Raw genomic sequence first — 17,134 nt, 5'->3', positions numbered from 1 at the left:
TGAAGTTTTGTAGTGGCACAAGAGGTACAGAAAACTGGTTTGTGAGGTTGCAACGTTTTATTATTAACAGCGTTTTTGATTGCACTTTCTTAAAAAATATCTCTTCACAACTTTGATAACAACTGAAAAAAGTTGAAGAAACTCAGGAATGCCAGGTAGGAGGTGAACTGCACGCTTTTCCTCTGTCATACATGACGAGCGGACGAGGCGAGTTTGGAAAATGGCGGCTGTGGGAACGTCACGTCATCTCCGCTGACAACAAATCCTCAGAGGAGGACACGAGCGAAAGAGCCTTAAACACACCAGGATATGCAAACGAGAGCATCGGCTGGGCTGCAAAACCAGTTAAAATTGGCTGAACGTGCCTTTAAAAAAGTTTTTAGGGGATGAGTTATGGCATGGGAGATGAATCCTAATTCCTCTCTTCAAGCCCTTCCATCAAACACCTCCTCAAAACATCCTTCACCTCCACACTTCATTAGAAAACTCGTGACTGTGGCAAATACAAGCTCCGGCGCCTTCGGCTCGATGCTCCACATATAAAATAATGAAAAAAAAAAAAAAAAAAGGAAAGGAAAAAAATCAACAACATCTCTGAGGAGGAAATTGTGTAATAAAAACAGTACGTCACACTCACTCATGGAAAACAGGGATTAAACCCCTCTGACGACTTTTAGGAAGAATAAACCCACACAGATACACACATATAGCAACACACACACACACACACACACACATCGTCAACACATCTCGGTTCTGTTATCACTGCAAAATAAATTCTCAAATGGCAACCTGAGGCCAAGTCACACAACACTGCACCAAAGTCCCTCAACGCCTTATAACATCACTGAGCAACAACAACAACAACAAAACTGCTAATGAAACAAAAGGAGATTGATAAACTTGTTTTTTTCTGAAAAATAAAAAGGAAAAAAAAAACAAACCAAAAATAAATAAAATGTGTCACTTCTATGACACTTCAAAAAATAATCACACCATTAAACTGATATACCAGGAATTTAGAAAACATTAAATCACTCATTACTGTAATAAAGTTAAAGAGTGAATAATAGCAACTTAAGAAAAAAAAAAGTAAGAAAAATAACTAGAGGTTGCTCAACACGTCACAACTGCTCGACAACAATAAAAACATCTCTTAGCCCATGCCATACTGAAGCCAACCAATCGGGAAGATGATTATTGGTTTCTGTTGCAGTTTGAACAGGAAAGCGTTGACAAGTTCCTTCCCTCTGCTACTGGCAACACTGAAGCTTCTTCGGTTAACAAAAGTTTCTTTGTCTTAGTTTTTTGGTCAGTGAAAAGAGTTACTGCAGTGGTCAGACAGACAGACAGACAGACAGACAGGAAGAGAGGAAGGCGTGTTTTGCAGAACGTACAAAAACAACAACAACAACAACAGCACAACCAGCCCTCCTTTCATGTCTGTATTATGGTTGGATTCCAACACGGAACATGAAGGATGGAGTCGTCAGACGCCACTCGTCAGGCTCGACAGGAGCGCCGCCAAGTTAAGTGGGTCCCGTGAACATCCCCCCCAATATGGGAGGTTAACAGGGGGGGGGGGGCAAAGTTTCCACCGCCGGCCCCTTTAAGGCTCCAGTTCAGTCCCCTCCTCAGCGTGTTTCAGCATGTGCACCTGCATCCCCTGCAACAGAGAAACATCCTCCACATCAGGCTCTGCGGCTGAAACCTCCCCCAGGTGAAACGTGTGCTGCGAGGACACTTTCCTACCTGCTTGGAGCTGTTGCGCGCACAGAAGAACTCTTCACAGTTTTTCCAGCGGCACTTGAGCGTCTGGACGTTGGAGCCGCTGTGGTCGTTGATCAGGTGCTGCTGCAGATGCTCCACCACCCCGAAGACGAGCGAGCAGCCGTGCCACTGTCGACATAACACACTTCTGATCACTGACTCATCCATGAGGCTCGAGGTGATTTCAGGCCAGATTTCATGTTAATTTACGTGACTATAGTTTTGTGATTCATTGGATAATAAGATCTCCTTTAGCCTCTAAAAACATTCACATCAGGTAAGATTGAGCTGGTCTCACCCTGTGGACGAGGTAAGACGTAAACTCCGCACTATGAGGACGCCTACACTGACACACGATAAAGAACATCCACCTTAAAAACGGCAGCCATGTTTGATCCCCTCCACACACGCCTCAAGGCTTAGGCAGAAATTCTCTGATGTGTGTCTGACAGGGTTTTGTCAGAATAAAATGTGTAATTACCACATTTAATCTTTAAAATTACTTTGATTCCTTCTTCCTCATAAAAAAAAATTCTGAATATATTAATGTCTTTCATTTCACAGGTTTAATTGCAGGACAAAAGACATCTCCAGCTTCACTGTGAAGTTTGTGCACTGGAGGCTTCACAGAGAAAAATTAAATTAAACTGAACACAGTAAATTGACACTTTCAACAATGAACGTGAAAACAGCCCCACAGTGTCAGATGCTACACAGTGAAGCTCAGACATTCAACTGTAGGAACAAAAAAAAAACACATTTTTGACTGAAGGCGGACGCAAAAGATCTAAAACTTCATCGTGAAACGTTTGTCTCATGAATGTTTCTTCTGTTACAGCAGCCCGAGTGCACCGAAATGGAATCCAGCCACGTGACACAAGCGACTCTCACATGGCCTGAACAAACGCTCGTCTCATCTTACCCAGCAGCGGTAGTTCTGCAGCAGGTTCAGCTTGACGGCCTGCACGCTGCCGTCGTAACACCCCGTGTAGATCTGCAACACAGAATGAAGAATCAAAACCAGCTCTTTAAGCTTCTGTTCTCCAAATATCTGCAATGTGTGCGTCTAACATGTTTCACTAATATGTAGAACTCAACAGGTTTCCCAGCATGCAGCCTTGGCACAGGCAGGTCTCTCACCATGTTCTTGTGGACAGCCATACACATCACCATGTCCTTGTGTCCACCATAGACCTGCAGCCGGTCGTGACTCTGCGGAGAGAATGACAGGATGAAAGCCTTTCAGATTATTCTCACGTGAAGACATGGAAATGTGACACACTCCCAAACTTAAACGAGCAAACTGGATAAGAGACAAACAAAGACGTTTTAGGGCTGCAGACCTGTAGATCGAAGACGCGCACCAGTTTGTCCAGACAAGCAGTCATCATCACCTTCCCCAGGACGGCCACTACAGTAACAGCGTGACTGTGGCCTCTGTAGACTTGCACCAGCTCTCCGGTCTGTGAGGGGCACAGCGCAGGGAACATTAAGTCTGACGTGCATTGACATGTTTCTCATAGAACTTGCAATTTAACTGCACTGTAATCAAATCCTTATTATGTGTGAAGAGATTCATGGGTGGACTCACGTGGATGTTGTGTGCGTAGACACACTGATCACTGGATCCACTAAATACCAGGTCGTTGACCACCTGAGAGTGAGAGCAGGACAATCATCATTTTAACAACCATTCTTCATATACTGACAGATAAATACATTTTATTGTGAAGGTGAAGCCTGCTGTCACTAACATCTGTTTTTCTAAACTCTCGTGCTCGCTTTGCTTTTCTGTGTGTCCCAATACTTCTTATATCTTTAGTGAAACTTAGTCCAACAGCACTGAGGTCTCTCGGGTTTCAGAGTGGACCTACCTTCATGCAGAGCACGGTTTTGGTGTGTCCCCCCAGTGTGCGCAGCAGCAGTCCGCTCTTGGCGTCCCTCACACTGATGGTGCTGTCGAAGGAGCCGACCAGCAGGATCCTGCGGGCTCCCTCCTGTGACGAGGCCAGACAGCTCACGGCTCGCGGCCCGTGGCACTCAAACACGTCCATCTGCTTGTTTGTCTGAACAGATCATTGCAAAATAAAGATGAGAGCCACTTGATTCCAGCGTTTCTCCCCAAAGCCAATCGGACCGAAACCCTTTTTTTTTTTGTTTATTTTTTATTACATTTAGTAATTTTCTACTCACAGCCAAGCTGATTGTGTGAAGCTTCTTCTTCCACACAACATTTCTGAAGCTTCACAGCCAAACAGTCGCTAAGCCGCTAAGCGAAACGCGTTCGCAGTCTGAAGTTAGCGGCTACAGTGAAGATTTCATCTTAACTCAAATCAATTTCCAGACTTCAAATGAGCGCGGAGGTGAGTAGATAATCACTGAATATCCTCTTTGGGGTGAACTGTTCCTTTAAATTAAAGACAGTTTATGACTTCAACTCAGGTTTCTTTTGATCACCAATTAATCAATAATCTGCAGATCATTTTCTCACTTAATTGCTTTTTGTTAATTGCTTGGTCTCAAAACGGTGAAAAACCGTGCAGGTAAACCAGGTACTCCAGACTTGGAGGACAACTGCTGAAACTACTGGAAACTTCCTTCCTTCACAGGCAATGTAACCTTTTAATGTCGAAGTTGTGACTTTTTGACTACTTAATATTCTCCTGCGGCACACTGCTTGCCTCACCTTGAGGTTAAAGGTCACCACGGTGCCGTTTGCCAGACCGGCGTACAAAATCTTCCAACGGCTGTGGAGGCAGAGGACTCGGTCTGACAGAGAGAACTGCTGCTCCAGCTCCCGAGTCTGAGGACGTGAACGATTTACGGTCAATGAAAGAGCCCACATCAACCAAGACTAACATGTCACAAGAAAACTAAATCTTTAATGCATGACTCAACAAATCAGGTATGTGACCAGATCAAACAGAGAATGATTCATTTATTCACTGAGGACAGCAAAGACGGTCAGTCATTAACCTGATTAATCAGTAAAGACATGTTTTTACCTTCAGACTGTAGCAGCGGATGGTCTGGTCACTGGAACCAGAAAAAAGGCGATGATGGAGGCCGGGAGCTGCAGACACAAACAGGCAGCTCACTTTGGAGCTGTGACCCTCAAACACAGCGACACATTTATGACTCTGAAAGAAAAAATGAAATACAAGTTTGTCCGGTTGTTGCATTCACAGAAAAATAGGAACTGACGCAGCTGCGGGTCCAACAAAACGTTGTGATGTCATCAAATCTCACCACCAGGTCGAAGGCTTTGACCGTCCGGTCTCCTGAGCAGGTGTACAGCAGCCCGCTGTGGATCTGCATGGCGTTCACCGTCTCGTGGTGGCCCTCGAACGCACCCTCGGTGGGCAACTCATCCTCACCGTGGTCAGATGATGCGTCTGACACGAAATACACAAAAATATAAACAAGAGCACAAAGATAAAGAGGATTTTGTATGAGTGTGCCGGTTAAAATTAATTTTAAAAAGCTTAAATGACAACAACTTATCCACGGTTAACAGTCAGGTGCACAGGTTTCTAATTAAATATCTGTCAAAAAAAAAATCCTTTTTGGCAAACGAAGTATCAAAAATTGACCAAAAGTCCTCTAATAAAAATTTCCTCCTGATCATTCTCTAAGTGTGTTTTTTAGATATTTTCCTCCAGATGGTGGTCAGAGTGTGAAGGAGGCCTCAGGTTAAATATACACATTCTCAGAAAGTTGTGTCCATTCATCACTGAGGGAACATCTCTATGAATATCCTGCCCATAAAAAGTAATCTGGAAACGCCGCAGTCTATTTTAACCTGGTCAATGTGAGTGCAGCATTTCTAATCCTGGCTGCTCAGAACGCACTATAATGTCACGTCTGGTCATCTATTCAAACATCAAAACATCAAGACACATTTTCACAATCTTCAACAAGAAGAGCACAATCGTTTTACCAAGAGCAAGTCTCCAGAGATGGACATACCTGATGAGGTCTTTGTTATCTTTGTGAAGGGCTTTGTGAAGGTATACTGAACCTCACTGTGGACACAAAAGGTGAAAACCATGAGTGATTTGCTTTCTGGCTGCCAAAATTTCATCTAAAATGTGATTAGACTAAATAAGGTCATAGCTGACATAAGACAAATAAAAGCAGTGATGTTCTGGAAGACCAGCCGTTACAGAAATCCAATTTTTACATCTTTCTGCAAGAGATTCTGACAAACATTTATCTTATTTCACCCAACTTTATTTTCATTGACAGTTTCAAGCTAAACAAGTGAGTTTGACTTGGGATTGTTTTTTCTACGGCTGTTTTCAAAAGTCAGGAATGTGGCAAGCGTCTCACCTCTCAGAGGACCTACACACATCCATGTCACTGGTGGAGGTGACCTCATTGCAGGCCAGGCTCTGTGGCTCAGGTCTGGAGGTGTCTGGCACTTGGGCGGGAGGGGAGGCTGGAACCAGGGTATCCACGTGGGGCTGCTGGCAGGCTGCAGTGACCTCCATGCTTTCTTCTGAATCTAAGTTCAACATGAGTTCACTTGGGGGCACCTGGGGAAGCTCAGCCATGTGTTTAGGGGATTTAAGCTCCGCCTTCTCATGGTCGATGGCTGGAAACGGCTGCCTCGAAGCGTCCTCAGTCCCATCCACGTTCATCTCAACGTCTCTATCCTCCGAAGGCTGCGTGGAGGTGCTGACCTGTGAGCTTCCACTCGGCCTCCTGCGGGGTCGTAGCCACCTCGGCCTCAAGGCCTCTCCATCTATCTCGGTGTCACTGCTCTCAGGCTGCTCTGTCCCTTGGGCCTTCTTCAGCACCTTCCTCTTCTTCAGCTTCCTTACACGCTTCCCGCTCCTCATCTCACACGGAGAGACGGGCGCGTTGAGAGCTGAGGGGGCTGAGGGTGGCTCAAAGGTGTGCATGCTTGCGCCGTCAACACTCCCCACCTCAGAGTCCCTCCTGCAGGCTGACAGAAGCTTTGTGGAAGGTTTGACGTCAGGCAAAGGGCTGAGACTGTTCCTCGTTGCCTGAATGGCTTTTTCTGTTGTCTCAACCAGCGCTGACAAACTCTCTTTGCAGTCTGCAGGCTCGCCAAACTTCTCCCACTTACATTCTGTATGGTACAGCTCAGGCTTTCTTTCAGGGGTCAGCTGGAGACTAAGGCCAGGATCTGCAGGAGTTTCACACGGATCAGCGAATTTTACTGACATTGAACAGAAACTGACTTTTGAGCATTCACATGTCCCGACTGGGCGCCAAAGGACGTTACCTGTTGAAGGAGCGACATGCAGCTCTGGAGTGGTGCTGTGAGCAAAGGGGGTTATGTCGTCCACAGGGTCCAGCTCTGAGCCGACATGGACAGGAGACTGAGGCTCCTGCTTGACAGCTACAGGCATGAAGGGACGGCTGGAGGAGGGAGGGGAGGCGCGCTCAGCAGGAGGACCAGGACTGGGGACAGCAGCAGCAGCCGTGTCAGAAAACACAGTAATGGAGGAGGGGATGGGTGGCGGCTCATCGTCTACTGAATCCATCTTTTCTTCTTTCAGTTTGACTTGAGGTGTGTCCTCCCTACTGCCTGTAGAAAAAGGAAAATCGCACAACAACAACTTAACTACTGTTTATTTCAGCTTTCATTATGTTAGATGCACTTATCATTTCTCGCTCTGGAAAAAAAAGAGCCTAAAATGTGATGTGACTGTATGACGATGATAACAAACAACTCAAATGCTGTCACGGGCAGTAAAAATGACCATTAAATGCATTTCATGTGTTTCATACTCAGGCTTGTCCATACCTTGCATTCCTTTCAGTAACTCAATGCGCTTGTTTCTCAGTGTGCTCATCTCTCCAGTCACCTGTTTGAGACAGAATCACATGCGAGCCGTCAGAAAGTGAAGATTTCTGCTTGGAAGTGGGTAATTAACCACCGGGAAACATGAAATGAAACACTAAAAACAAGAAAAAGTGACCTAAGAGTTGTGACAAAATAAAATAATGAATAGCTAAATTAATACTAAAAGGATACATATGTTTCTCTGAGTTACAATGTCCACAAAGTATATACAATATAACCTTTGAGGCTTTCCTACAATGAAAGTTAAGAGAACAGACTGCCATTTTTGGACAGCCTTCTCTATATCAACAACAGAAATTATTAAATGGCTCACAAATACTCACTAAGCTCATAAAACTGTGCTTCAAATGCACTGGCCCCAAGACCAGGAGATACTCTGCCCCTCAGAGGGGGAACTTAAACCCTTCGCTCCCTCCTTTTCTTTCTTTTTTTTACCTGCTCTTTGACCACCATGAGCCGCTGCACCTCCATGTAGGCGGCCTGCAGTGCAGCCCGGGCCTGAATCAGGCTGGTGTCCACAGTCTGCAGGGAGCGACTCAGCTCCTCTTCTCGCAGAGACACGGCCAGCAGCTGGTCGATCTGTAAGCGCTCTGCACAGAGCCAACAAGATACCTGTGACTCAGAGTTTTCGTGTACAATTTTGCCGCAATGCCAGCGTATTGCACTAAAGGCCTGCATGATGGCTGAAGCTGTCAAATCTTTCCACCAAATTCATCAAATTTCAATGACAAAGACAATACACTGGCATCAAAAACACACATTTCACTCCCAAAGTATATGTAAAATGATACAGCACATACAGACGACGTCATTAAAGCAACTCAAAGGTACTAACCTTTCTTGGACTTGACCCTCCTTCTTTTGTTATCGTGCTCCAAGCATGAAGCCTCTGTGCTTGGTACATCCTATATGGGAGACAGAAAAGAGTCACATTATGCTTATTTTTATTCAAGTAAACACAAATAAATGCCATCGGTCATACATACATGGGTTACACTTCTCTACAGGTACGATAGGCTTGACGCAGCTTTTTTTCCCACACATGCAGTAGTGCTTAAACAGACTTTCATTTGTAAAACCAGTTCCCCGTTGAACACTGTTCCCTTTACTCACCCCAGCCGCCCTCCGCCTCTTTCCTGTTCCCTGGTTGTCCTGTTGCTCCGTCCCCGAACTGCTGTCTATGAGCACTGAATCAGACCGCTGGAGGGCCTTCGCCGTCGCTGCTGTCAGTTTATCTGGCTGCTTCTGTGCTTTAGCCTCTGACTGACCGAGCATCTGCTCCACCTCATGCCAATGCTGATTGTCTTTGCTCCCCGAACCGGAGGATCCTTGCTGCTCTGAGCTCAGGTCTTCTCTCTCAGCCTCCTTTGACATCAGGGATGTAAAGAGGGAGTGAGTGGATGCAGGGGCGATGCTGCTCTCTGATAAGGAACGTTTCCGCGATGTGCCAGAGGTCGAGATGTCCATCAATGAATCCCAATGGAAACCCTCTAGCAGGGGAATGTTGTCCTCTTCCTGGCTCTGGTCCTCCTGGTCTAATGGCACCATCTCTATCCCAAACCTGGAGGACAACAGATAAACAGGACACAGCATGAGCAACTGAAATCAACACTGAAAGAATGTATCACATCTCATTCAGCAGATGTAAGAGCAAAATCTCACCTCGGCATGCCTTTCCCTTTGTCTTGCTTCTTCCTGACTTCTTGGTACACCTGTTCCCAGTTCACATTACGCCGAGATCCAGAGGAGCTGATGAGCTGCCGTACGGTTGGCTTGAGCCCCGAGTCTTTTTCTGTATCGCTTCTACGCGACTCACTCAGGTTTCGTACCCGTCTGGCAATGTTCAGGTTGGGCTCGTGGCTACCTGTTTTGTTCTTGGAGCTGATGTGTTTGGTCAGGTCACGTTTTAGGGCAGGAGGAAGGTCAAGTTTGGACAGACTCGATGTGTTTGGCTCTGAGCCCGGCTGCGCTTCACCACCTCTGGAGGCGTCACTCTCTGAGCCCTGCCCTGCATCAGCAGCCTGCATGGCTTCATCTGTGGTCGCTGGGCATGTTTTCTTCTCCTCTTTCCTCTTGCTTTCTTCTTTGTTTGAGGCTGAAAGCTCTGAGCTCTCCACTGTAGATGTGCTTACCTGCAGTGATTGGAGAAACTGGCTGCTGTCTGAAGACTGTGATGTAGACTTTTCTGGTCTGACAGAGTCAGATAGATTTGGTTTAGCTACATTCTGCCTACAGCTGTTTTCTTTGTTCATTCCAATCTGACTCTGTACATGATCCATCTGCTGCTCCTCAACAATGTGCTGTGCCACTTCCATCCTGTTGTTTCTAGGACTATCCAAAGAGTTCTTCTTTTCTAACACACTCTCTCTGGCTTTCTTGAATGTTTCTGGTAGCTGCCGTTCCTGCCTTGATTGAAGAGGCCCAACAGGAGGAGCCTGGAGACTGAATCCACTCTGCTTTGTGTTCTGCTTTGATTGTGCATAAGCGTTACTGGAGGCCTTGCTGAGGTGAGCTCCACCGCTGAGGCCAAACACTGAGGACTTCTTCCACTCTTTCTGTAGCAGTGACTTAGTTGCCTTTTGATTGGAAGAACCAGGGGCAGAGTTCTGGTGGTCTTCTCTCTGAGCACTGCTGCTTCTACTGCTGCTGCTACTCCGATCTCTGGGTTTGGTGCTTGTTTTATGGTTTCCTTTGTCTTCTGCACTTTGTCCACTTGAAGTCGACTGCCCTGGTTTCTGTTCAGGTCGGGACTGTCTGTTAAAGGCCCTGGTTTCTGGTGTCTTGTCTTGCCTCTGGAGTTTAGGGAACTTCTCTGACGAATTTGGGTTGGTATCTTTATGGGGCACAGATTCAAACCCCTTTGTGACTGGATAGGGTGACCAGCGACAGGCTTTGTCCAGCTTTGGATTGCTACCAAAGCTCTTAGAGCTCTTATTACTGTTGTGGTCAAGTTCGGCGGTTTGTACCTCCCCATTCTGAAGCCCATCACCCTGTTGACCTCGCTGGTCGTTGCCTGAATTTTGAAACTGGTTAAGTGCCTCGGCAAAAAAACTGGGTGGAGGTGGACACATTGGATAATGCTCCACAAGGCTCAGGGGCCGTCCCCTGTGTGCATTTTGGGAAATGTTGTTTCGACCATAGACACCATGACTGCTGCCTCCGTTGCTGAGCCAAGGCAGTCGACTTCGTTGACTGCCCGAAAATGCACCCTGATCGCACTGCTTGTTGTCCCAGCCTTCACGGCTATGCAAGTTTCCACCAGCAAACTGTCCAGATGCCCATTTCTGGAAGTTAGGAGGCTCCTGAGCGTGCCAGGTGGCGCTCTTTCCCTGTTTAGTGTGGTGCCAGGGTCGTACCTCCCCTTCCCTGCAGTTATATCGATTATTCCTGTAATAAGAACTTTGCTGACCGTATCCACTGAATCCCTGTGGTGACTTCTGCCAGTTACAATCTATTCGGTAACGCTCCTTAGTTTCCTGTAACCTCTTCTGAAACTCCTCTTTTCTCTTTCGATCGTCCTCCTCTTTTGCCAGCTTTGCAGCAGCAGCCTCCTTCTCTTTTCTACAAACAAAAGACAGATGTATCTTACAAATAGATTACATTACTATTCATTCAGAATGTCACTGCATTTATTAAGAATCAAGCAATGACTGTGCGCAGTAACTTGAAGGAAAGTTCATTGGTAGAAAATGATAACCTGACTCCTTTTAGCTCTATAGCGAGTTTGAACATCTTTAAGGTCTTTGTTTTGGTTTTTCAGACTGTAAGTTTACTGTTTCAGCCCCAGCAAGCAGCTGTTTTTGTGAATGAATGAACAGATGTCTAAGCCATCTCAACTCAAACGGTGACATAAAGTGTCAAAGTTTCTGCCGGTCAAGAGTGGCCAAAAATTAGAAACTGCACAAAAATTTCCATCTGCTTTGCAAGACCGCCTGGCAACCGCATTTCTTGACCCACCACTGGGTGTCAAGGACTGGCAGGTGACAAGCTGACAGCTGAATGCATATCAAAGGGAAATCTGAGCAATTTATTTGTTTGTCGAAAGCATCACAGGGTTGGAGTCAAGATTCTGAAATGGTTTTGCTATTTCTAGAGGTCAGTAAACTTGAGGCAGTGTGTGTCAGAACTTAGTGAGGGCAGTCATTCTTTTTTTAGGCTGCAGTCCTGACACACGACTCCAGCTGCAGCTCAGCTTGAAGCAGCAGCTAAAACAGGCCTGTGAGCTCCACTGAGCGAAATGTGACTATACATGGCACATGCACACACAAAACAAGCGCTCGCAGGCTCCACCTGTGTTGGAATGCTAATTAAATGGCAGTAATTCTTATCGGTCCTTGTGCACTGATCAAATGTCATGTTGATAAAAATGAAATATGATTTGTTTTACTGAAAAACACTCATAATTTCTAACTTATCACGTTTGTAAAAAAAAAAAAAAAGCCATTTAATAAGAGCTTATCATTTATGCTAAAAAAAAAAATAGTATCTTGACAAAATGTGCTTTCATCAATAAATAAGGATTAGACAAGCTTTTTTTAAGTACTACTTTTTTGGTGTTTTAAAAAAACTCTGACTAGTTTCCTCTCAGTTCAAAAGCAAATAGCATCAAAAAGGTGCTCAATAGCAACACAGTCTTACCTGATCTGGTCTTTTCTCTTCTCAATCAGATCCACCAAAACCTGATCAAAGTAGTCCTCATCCTGGGCTCTCCCACCATGCTTTTGCTCTGCTGCCTCCACATTCTGCTTGTGCGTGGGACTGGAAATGTGGCTGGCATAATCAGTCAGGCTCACCACCGTTACCTTGCACACCCTGCACTCGTGTCCACAGTCCCTGGGGAGGGAAGGCGAGAGCGGGCGTTCAATCGTTCCTTCAGGCATTTTTCTGGTCTAGTCTGGCTTGGTTTATTTCTTGCCTGCAGAGCCCGCAACAACGTACTGCGGCTCTACTTTCTGCTACTTCAAAGTCAACATAAAATCAGGAAAGGAGAATACTCAACAATCCTTAGAAAATAACGTGTCCGAATTCTCTATCTGTCACAGATCAGGAGGTAGCTAACTTAGAATTTTCTCTTGTTAAAAATAAAAAAGTTAAAATCTTATTCTTCCTGATCTTGTATTTCCTTTCTTCAGCAGGCCATAAGTGGCAGGGCAGGAGGAGCAGCCAGGCTGGGCCCAGGCAGCATGTTACTGCGGCTGTTTACGCCGAGTCACCGCAGACAGCCATGCAGCACAGCACCGGGACGCGTGGCGGGGAGAGAGGCACGGGGCCCTCAGCCTACTGCGCTTTCATGATGGTGTCCACTGCGCACTGGGACCCTACAGAAGGCTATGTCTGTATTTGACCTCACACTTCTCTCTGAGTGCCAGGACCCTGCCCCTCCCTCCAGGCCGGCAGGTGTTATTAGAACGGGCCCGAGCTTCCTGCTGACCAATCCCAAGCAGAGTCTGTGTAACTGGAGCCCCGTGCAGCTGCTCACAGCGTCCGCTTCAAAAACCTCTCCCAAGTATGTCATCTTGTAATTCTGATAGGAGCGGTGACTTTGCTGGCTCCTTCTCAATTTCTTTTTCAAATCTGTGTCATGACATGCTGCCATTTTCTGACCTCTCGTGCAGCTGGCACGCTCGTTATCAGTTAGATAGGGTTACTTTTATTGACACATTATTTCTCAGCCGCAGCCTGGAGGGATCTGAATTCAACCTGAATTACTATTGATGAATTCCCTTGTTGGAACTGCAATTCATAAGTCAGCGTGGACCTCACATAAAGGTGCATTGAGCCGTAGCCATCCTATTCGGAGACAGGTAGCTTTAACTATGCACTCCTGTCAAACTTTAACTTTGTTCATAACACTTGGCTTCTGCATACTGTTAATATCATTTTCCTGTTTTCTCTTTTGAGAAGATGCCATCTTGGCACATTGTTGTAAAAAAAAAAAATTGTGTAAAAAAAATTGCAGTAACTTAACAAACAGACTCAGGCCTTTCATCAGTATTTGCTGTACTCCAGATTGTTCCATCTCAGCGACAGGCCGCATACTTTTAGTAATCTACATGGGAGTCACAAGACAGCCAGTTGCCTTCTTTCGGTCATGCCTGTTGTTCCGGAGAGATTGTGTCTAAATATACATGCCAGAGTTGAGACAGCTGCCCATATATCCACTTCCCTGATAACTGCGATGAACACGTGCATCGTGCACACGTGCCTCATGACCCACATAGATTTTGACAAAACTCTTGAAACAAAGTCGCGCTTTTGTATTAATATTGCTAGTTCATTTTAAAACACTGTTTTGAAAGATGTCCTTCTAGTCCAAATTATAAAGCCAAATATTTTGCTGAATGTTGTGAGTTTGGCTTTGTTCTGTATTACTAACTGCAATGCCAAATTTAAAATCTTGATAATTCCATGACATTACATTAAATTTTGTAAGAAAAACTCACCGGCCTTTGAGCTTCTCCAGCTCACGGTGGTGCAGCATACTTCTCATGTGCTCATCCATTTCCTGCAGACACACAATGAAAATAACTTTAATTTTTGGCACCCAGGAACTTGACCATCTTCTGCAGGTTTCCTTGTTTTGTTCAGTGGTAGGTAACACTTTATTAAGCCCCAGGAGGGTGAATCTAGTGCATCATATGAGCCGATGTTTGGCACTGAGGGGTTGAGAAGTGGACTGGAACAGCTGTGTTTTAGTCCAGAATCAAATATTTTTTCTTTAGACAGCAGTTGAGGCATAATAAACCAAAAAGGAAATGTAGACAAAACCAACAGAATGTATGTACAACATTACTGTACCTCAGCTCCAGAATGTATCAAATGAAATCATACAGTATTTCCACATCTCTGAGACAAAATTACCTGCTTGGAGGCATGGACCGTTTCACATAGGATGCACTTTCTGTTTCTCTCCATCTTGAACACAAGTGGAAATCAGCCCATTACTGTCAATGGAGAGAATGGAATAAAATAAGATGACCCATCAATCATATCTTGCCAAAGGACAAAGTAAAATCAACCTGAATTATAATCTATGTGGTGTGCTGAGTGTGGTTCAACCTTGTTGACAATTGAGAAATAAGCTCTCAGCTACAACACAGACTCGTCAAACCAACGCAGCTTAAGGATAATTTTCTCCAAACAACGACAGCTAGCTACTCAACAAGATGCCTCAGGACCACAGCCCAAATGCCAGCACAGAGTTCAACCTAGATGCTGGAATAATTCCAGCCTGCTGATCGGGCGACTCTGTGGCCAGGGGACAGCATCAGGGCTATGTCTGGACTTGTTTAACATTCACAAACAGGGAGAGAAAGTAACGCCAGCCACAAGCCAAAGGCTGATGAAGTCACACCTGTGGATGTTTTATTTATTAACAGCACCTTCTCAAGATGTAACTGAACATGTAGCAACCCTATTCTATACCAGTTTTTTACAGGTTCTGAAGCTTGTTTGGTTCAGGTGCACGATGAGAAAAAGATATCTGCATACTTAAAGTAGCTCCAGCAACTGATTTATTTATCTACACAGTTTTGGTAACACCGAATATCTTCAAAAATCTATGTGGCTGTTGAAGAACATAATGTGAAAAGAAGACAAATGTGACCACAAAGTAGAAACACTGGCAGTCTAGCCTTCCACCACAGCCATCATCTGACAAGGTTCTTACTGGCTCAGAACAGGAAAGTTAAATGCCAAGACTGACATTCTGGCATGGTTGGAGTACTTTGGGTAAGAAAACACACAAAACTCAGGATTCTTATAAATAATTTTGCATAAAGATTTTTGGAATTGTGCGTTTCCTTGGCCGAGTGGAAGCTTCGGCCAGAAATAACAGAAAATATCAATACATGTGGCAATATTCCTAGAACTGAAGGCAGTGACTTGTTTCTGTCTGTCTTCTACCACACTGAGAGACTAATCAGTCAAACAGCAATGTTTAATATAGAATCAATTTAATAATGACCATGACTGGATGGGTAATGACCAGAAAGGCCATCTTCTTCAGAAGTTATGCTTGTACTCTGTTCATGACATGACATACCACACAGTAACTCCATCATCATTTTTCTTCACACTCAAAGCACCAGAGGGCAGCTATTAATAATGTTAGTATGAACCAAGGATCACATTCCCTCTCAGTCACTGGATCTCTAGGGGGCAGCATGCAGGGCAGGGCAAGATACCAAACTAATCTCTAAACACTGACATTAGCTATTGGTAAGGACAGTAAACAGTATAAATAAACAAAGCTTGTAAAAGGACAGGGATATAGGAGGATGTTTACAATAGGATTAAATCTCAAAGAGTGTTATAACCAGAGCTTTCCTCTGCAAGCCTCATGCATAACCTAAACCGACAAGGACAGCTGTCTTTAACATTAAATGGTTTTTAGAGATGACAAAATGTGACCGAAGGTTCTAAGCGAGTTGCCGGTCAGTGGTTCAGAATGACGAAGAGGGGATAAAACCACGAAACGGTTGAACGACAGTGGCTTGTTCAGCTAGCTTGCTAACTGTTCATTTTGTGCAGGAGTTTATCAAGACAAGTTGCAGGACTTATATCCACTTTTGATGACGAATAGATCTGACGTTATTAAGCAAGCAAGTTGATCAGCTGGTACAAGTAGTCTTATTTTGCAGCTTTGTTACAATCACAAACCATCTCAAATTACTAAAAACTTGGTTCAGGTAGTAAGGGGTTGAGTCGTTGTTTGTTGTTAGCCCAATTGTAGCTAGTTGTACAACGATCGCGCCTTCTATCCTGTCTTCAAAATAGATTAATCGAAAAGCAAACATGGAGATCAGCAGACATACGAACTACGACTCTACGCACAACATTAACATTAACCGATGAGTTATAATTTGCTAAGTAGCAGGTTAGCAAGCTAGCAACGACATGCTAGTCACCGACACCAACATTATACCATTAATGTAGATCCGTGATTTACTATCTTAAATTATAAAATCGTTAGGGGATACTGTTAAGACATTATGTTTTTACACATTGTGAATACTGCTACACGACATCTGGCTACCTTTAAAACATCCAAATGTGTGTGAGACTAACGTTATTGCATTTTCTCATCCAACGCTGAAGCTAACGACATCCTTCTTCTTCGACGAATGCAGTTCCGGCATGTAGTACGAGGCGTAATGACGCCCCCTACTGTCGTAAAGGAGTCTGTTTATATTCAAGAGAATTCGAAAACAGAATGCCCAACAAATCTCAAAAGAAAGCAGCAATTTAATCGAAAAGGAAGACACGTAACACGCCTGAGTGCTTACCTATAATGTTCGAAGAACCTGCTAAACCACGGTGACCTAATCGTAACCTAGCAACATCTTCCCCGCCCCCAAAGTGAACTACAACCCAGGACACGTTCAACAACACACTGGAAATAACACACACCGAGTTCACTAAAATGTTTAATCTAAATCTAAAGTAACAGGGTTTTACTCACATGTCCTTGAAGAGAAAACGAAACATTTTACATTACTGCACCATTGCAAATGATGCGTGTAC

The 17,134-nt window shown here is 44.7% G+C and overlaps 1 protein-coding gene across 3 annotated transcripts; it reads right to left on the bottom strand.

The window, feature by feature from the left end:
* Positions 1 to 42: 42 nt before the first annotated feature.
* On the bottom strand, positions 43 to 16,965 carry znf106a (zinc finger protein 106a). 3 transcript variants are annotated; one of them, XM_046412986.1, is made up of 23 exons: positions 16,897 to 16,915; positions 16,679 to 16,777; positions 14,471 to 14,553; positions 14,053 to 14,114; positions 12,248 to 12,442; positions 9,272 to 11,170; positions 8,723 to 9,170; positions 8,445 to 8,514; positions 8,045 to 8,199; positions 7,550 to 7,610; positions 7,025 to 7,330; positions 6,103 to 6,925; positions 5,740 to 5,795; positions 5,020 to 5,165; positions 4,776 to 4,910; positions 4,457 to 4,573; positions 3,645 to 3,836; positions 3,362 to 3,424; positions 3,114 to 3,233; positions 2,911 to 2,982; positions 2,693 to 2,764; positions 1,753 to 1,899; positions 43 to 1,666 (listed from the first exon to the last, which is right to left on the bottom strand). In XM_046412986.1, exons 3-23 carry the CDS (start codon positions 14,522 to 14,524, stop codon positions 1,610 to 1,612), a joined length of 5,250 nt encoding a protein of 1,749 aa, XP_046268942.1. In that variant the 5' UTR covers positions 14,525 to 14,553; positions 16,679 to 16,777; positions 16,897 to 16,915; the 3' UTR covers positions 43 to 1,609. The 3 variants fall into 3 exon arrangements, 2 of the variants coding, with proteins under 2 accessions (XP_046268942.1, XP_046268943.1); XM_046412987.1 differs by having other exon boundaries at positions 16,647 to 16,940; XR_006845420.1 differs by lacking the exons at positions 43 to 1,666; positions 1,753 to 1,899; positions 2,693 to 2,764; ... (1 more) ...; positions 3,114 to 3,233; positions 3,362 to 3,424 and having other exon boundaries at positions 3,812 to 3,836; positions 4,776 to 4,843; positions 5,023 to 5,165; positions 16,679 to 16,965.
* Positions 16,966 to 17,134: the final 169 nt, after the last annotated feature.

Source organism: Scatophagus argus, chromosome 15 (assembly GCF_020382885.2).
Source record: "Scatophagus argus isolate fScaArg1 chromosome 15, fScaArg1.pri, whole genome shotgun sequence".
NCBI lineage: Eukaryota > Metazoa > Chordata > Actinopteri > Scatophagidae > Scatophagus > Scatophagus argus.
The sequence above is the reverse complement of the archived record's forward strand: the minus strand, read 5'-3'. Positions and strand labels throughout refer to the sequence as shown.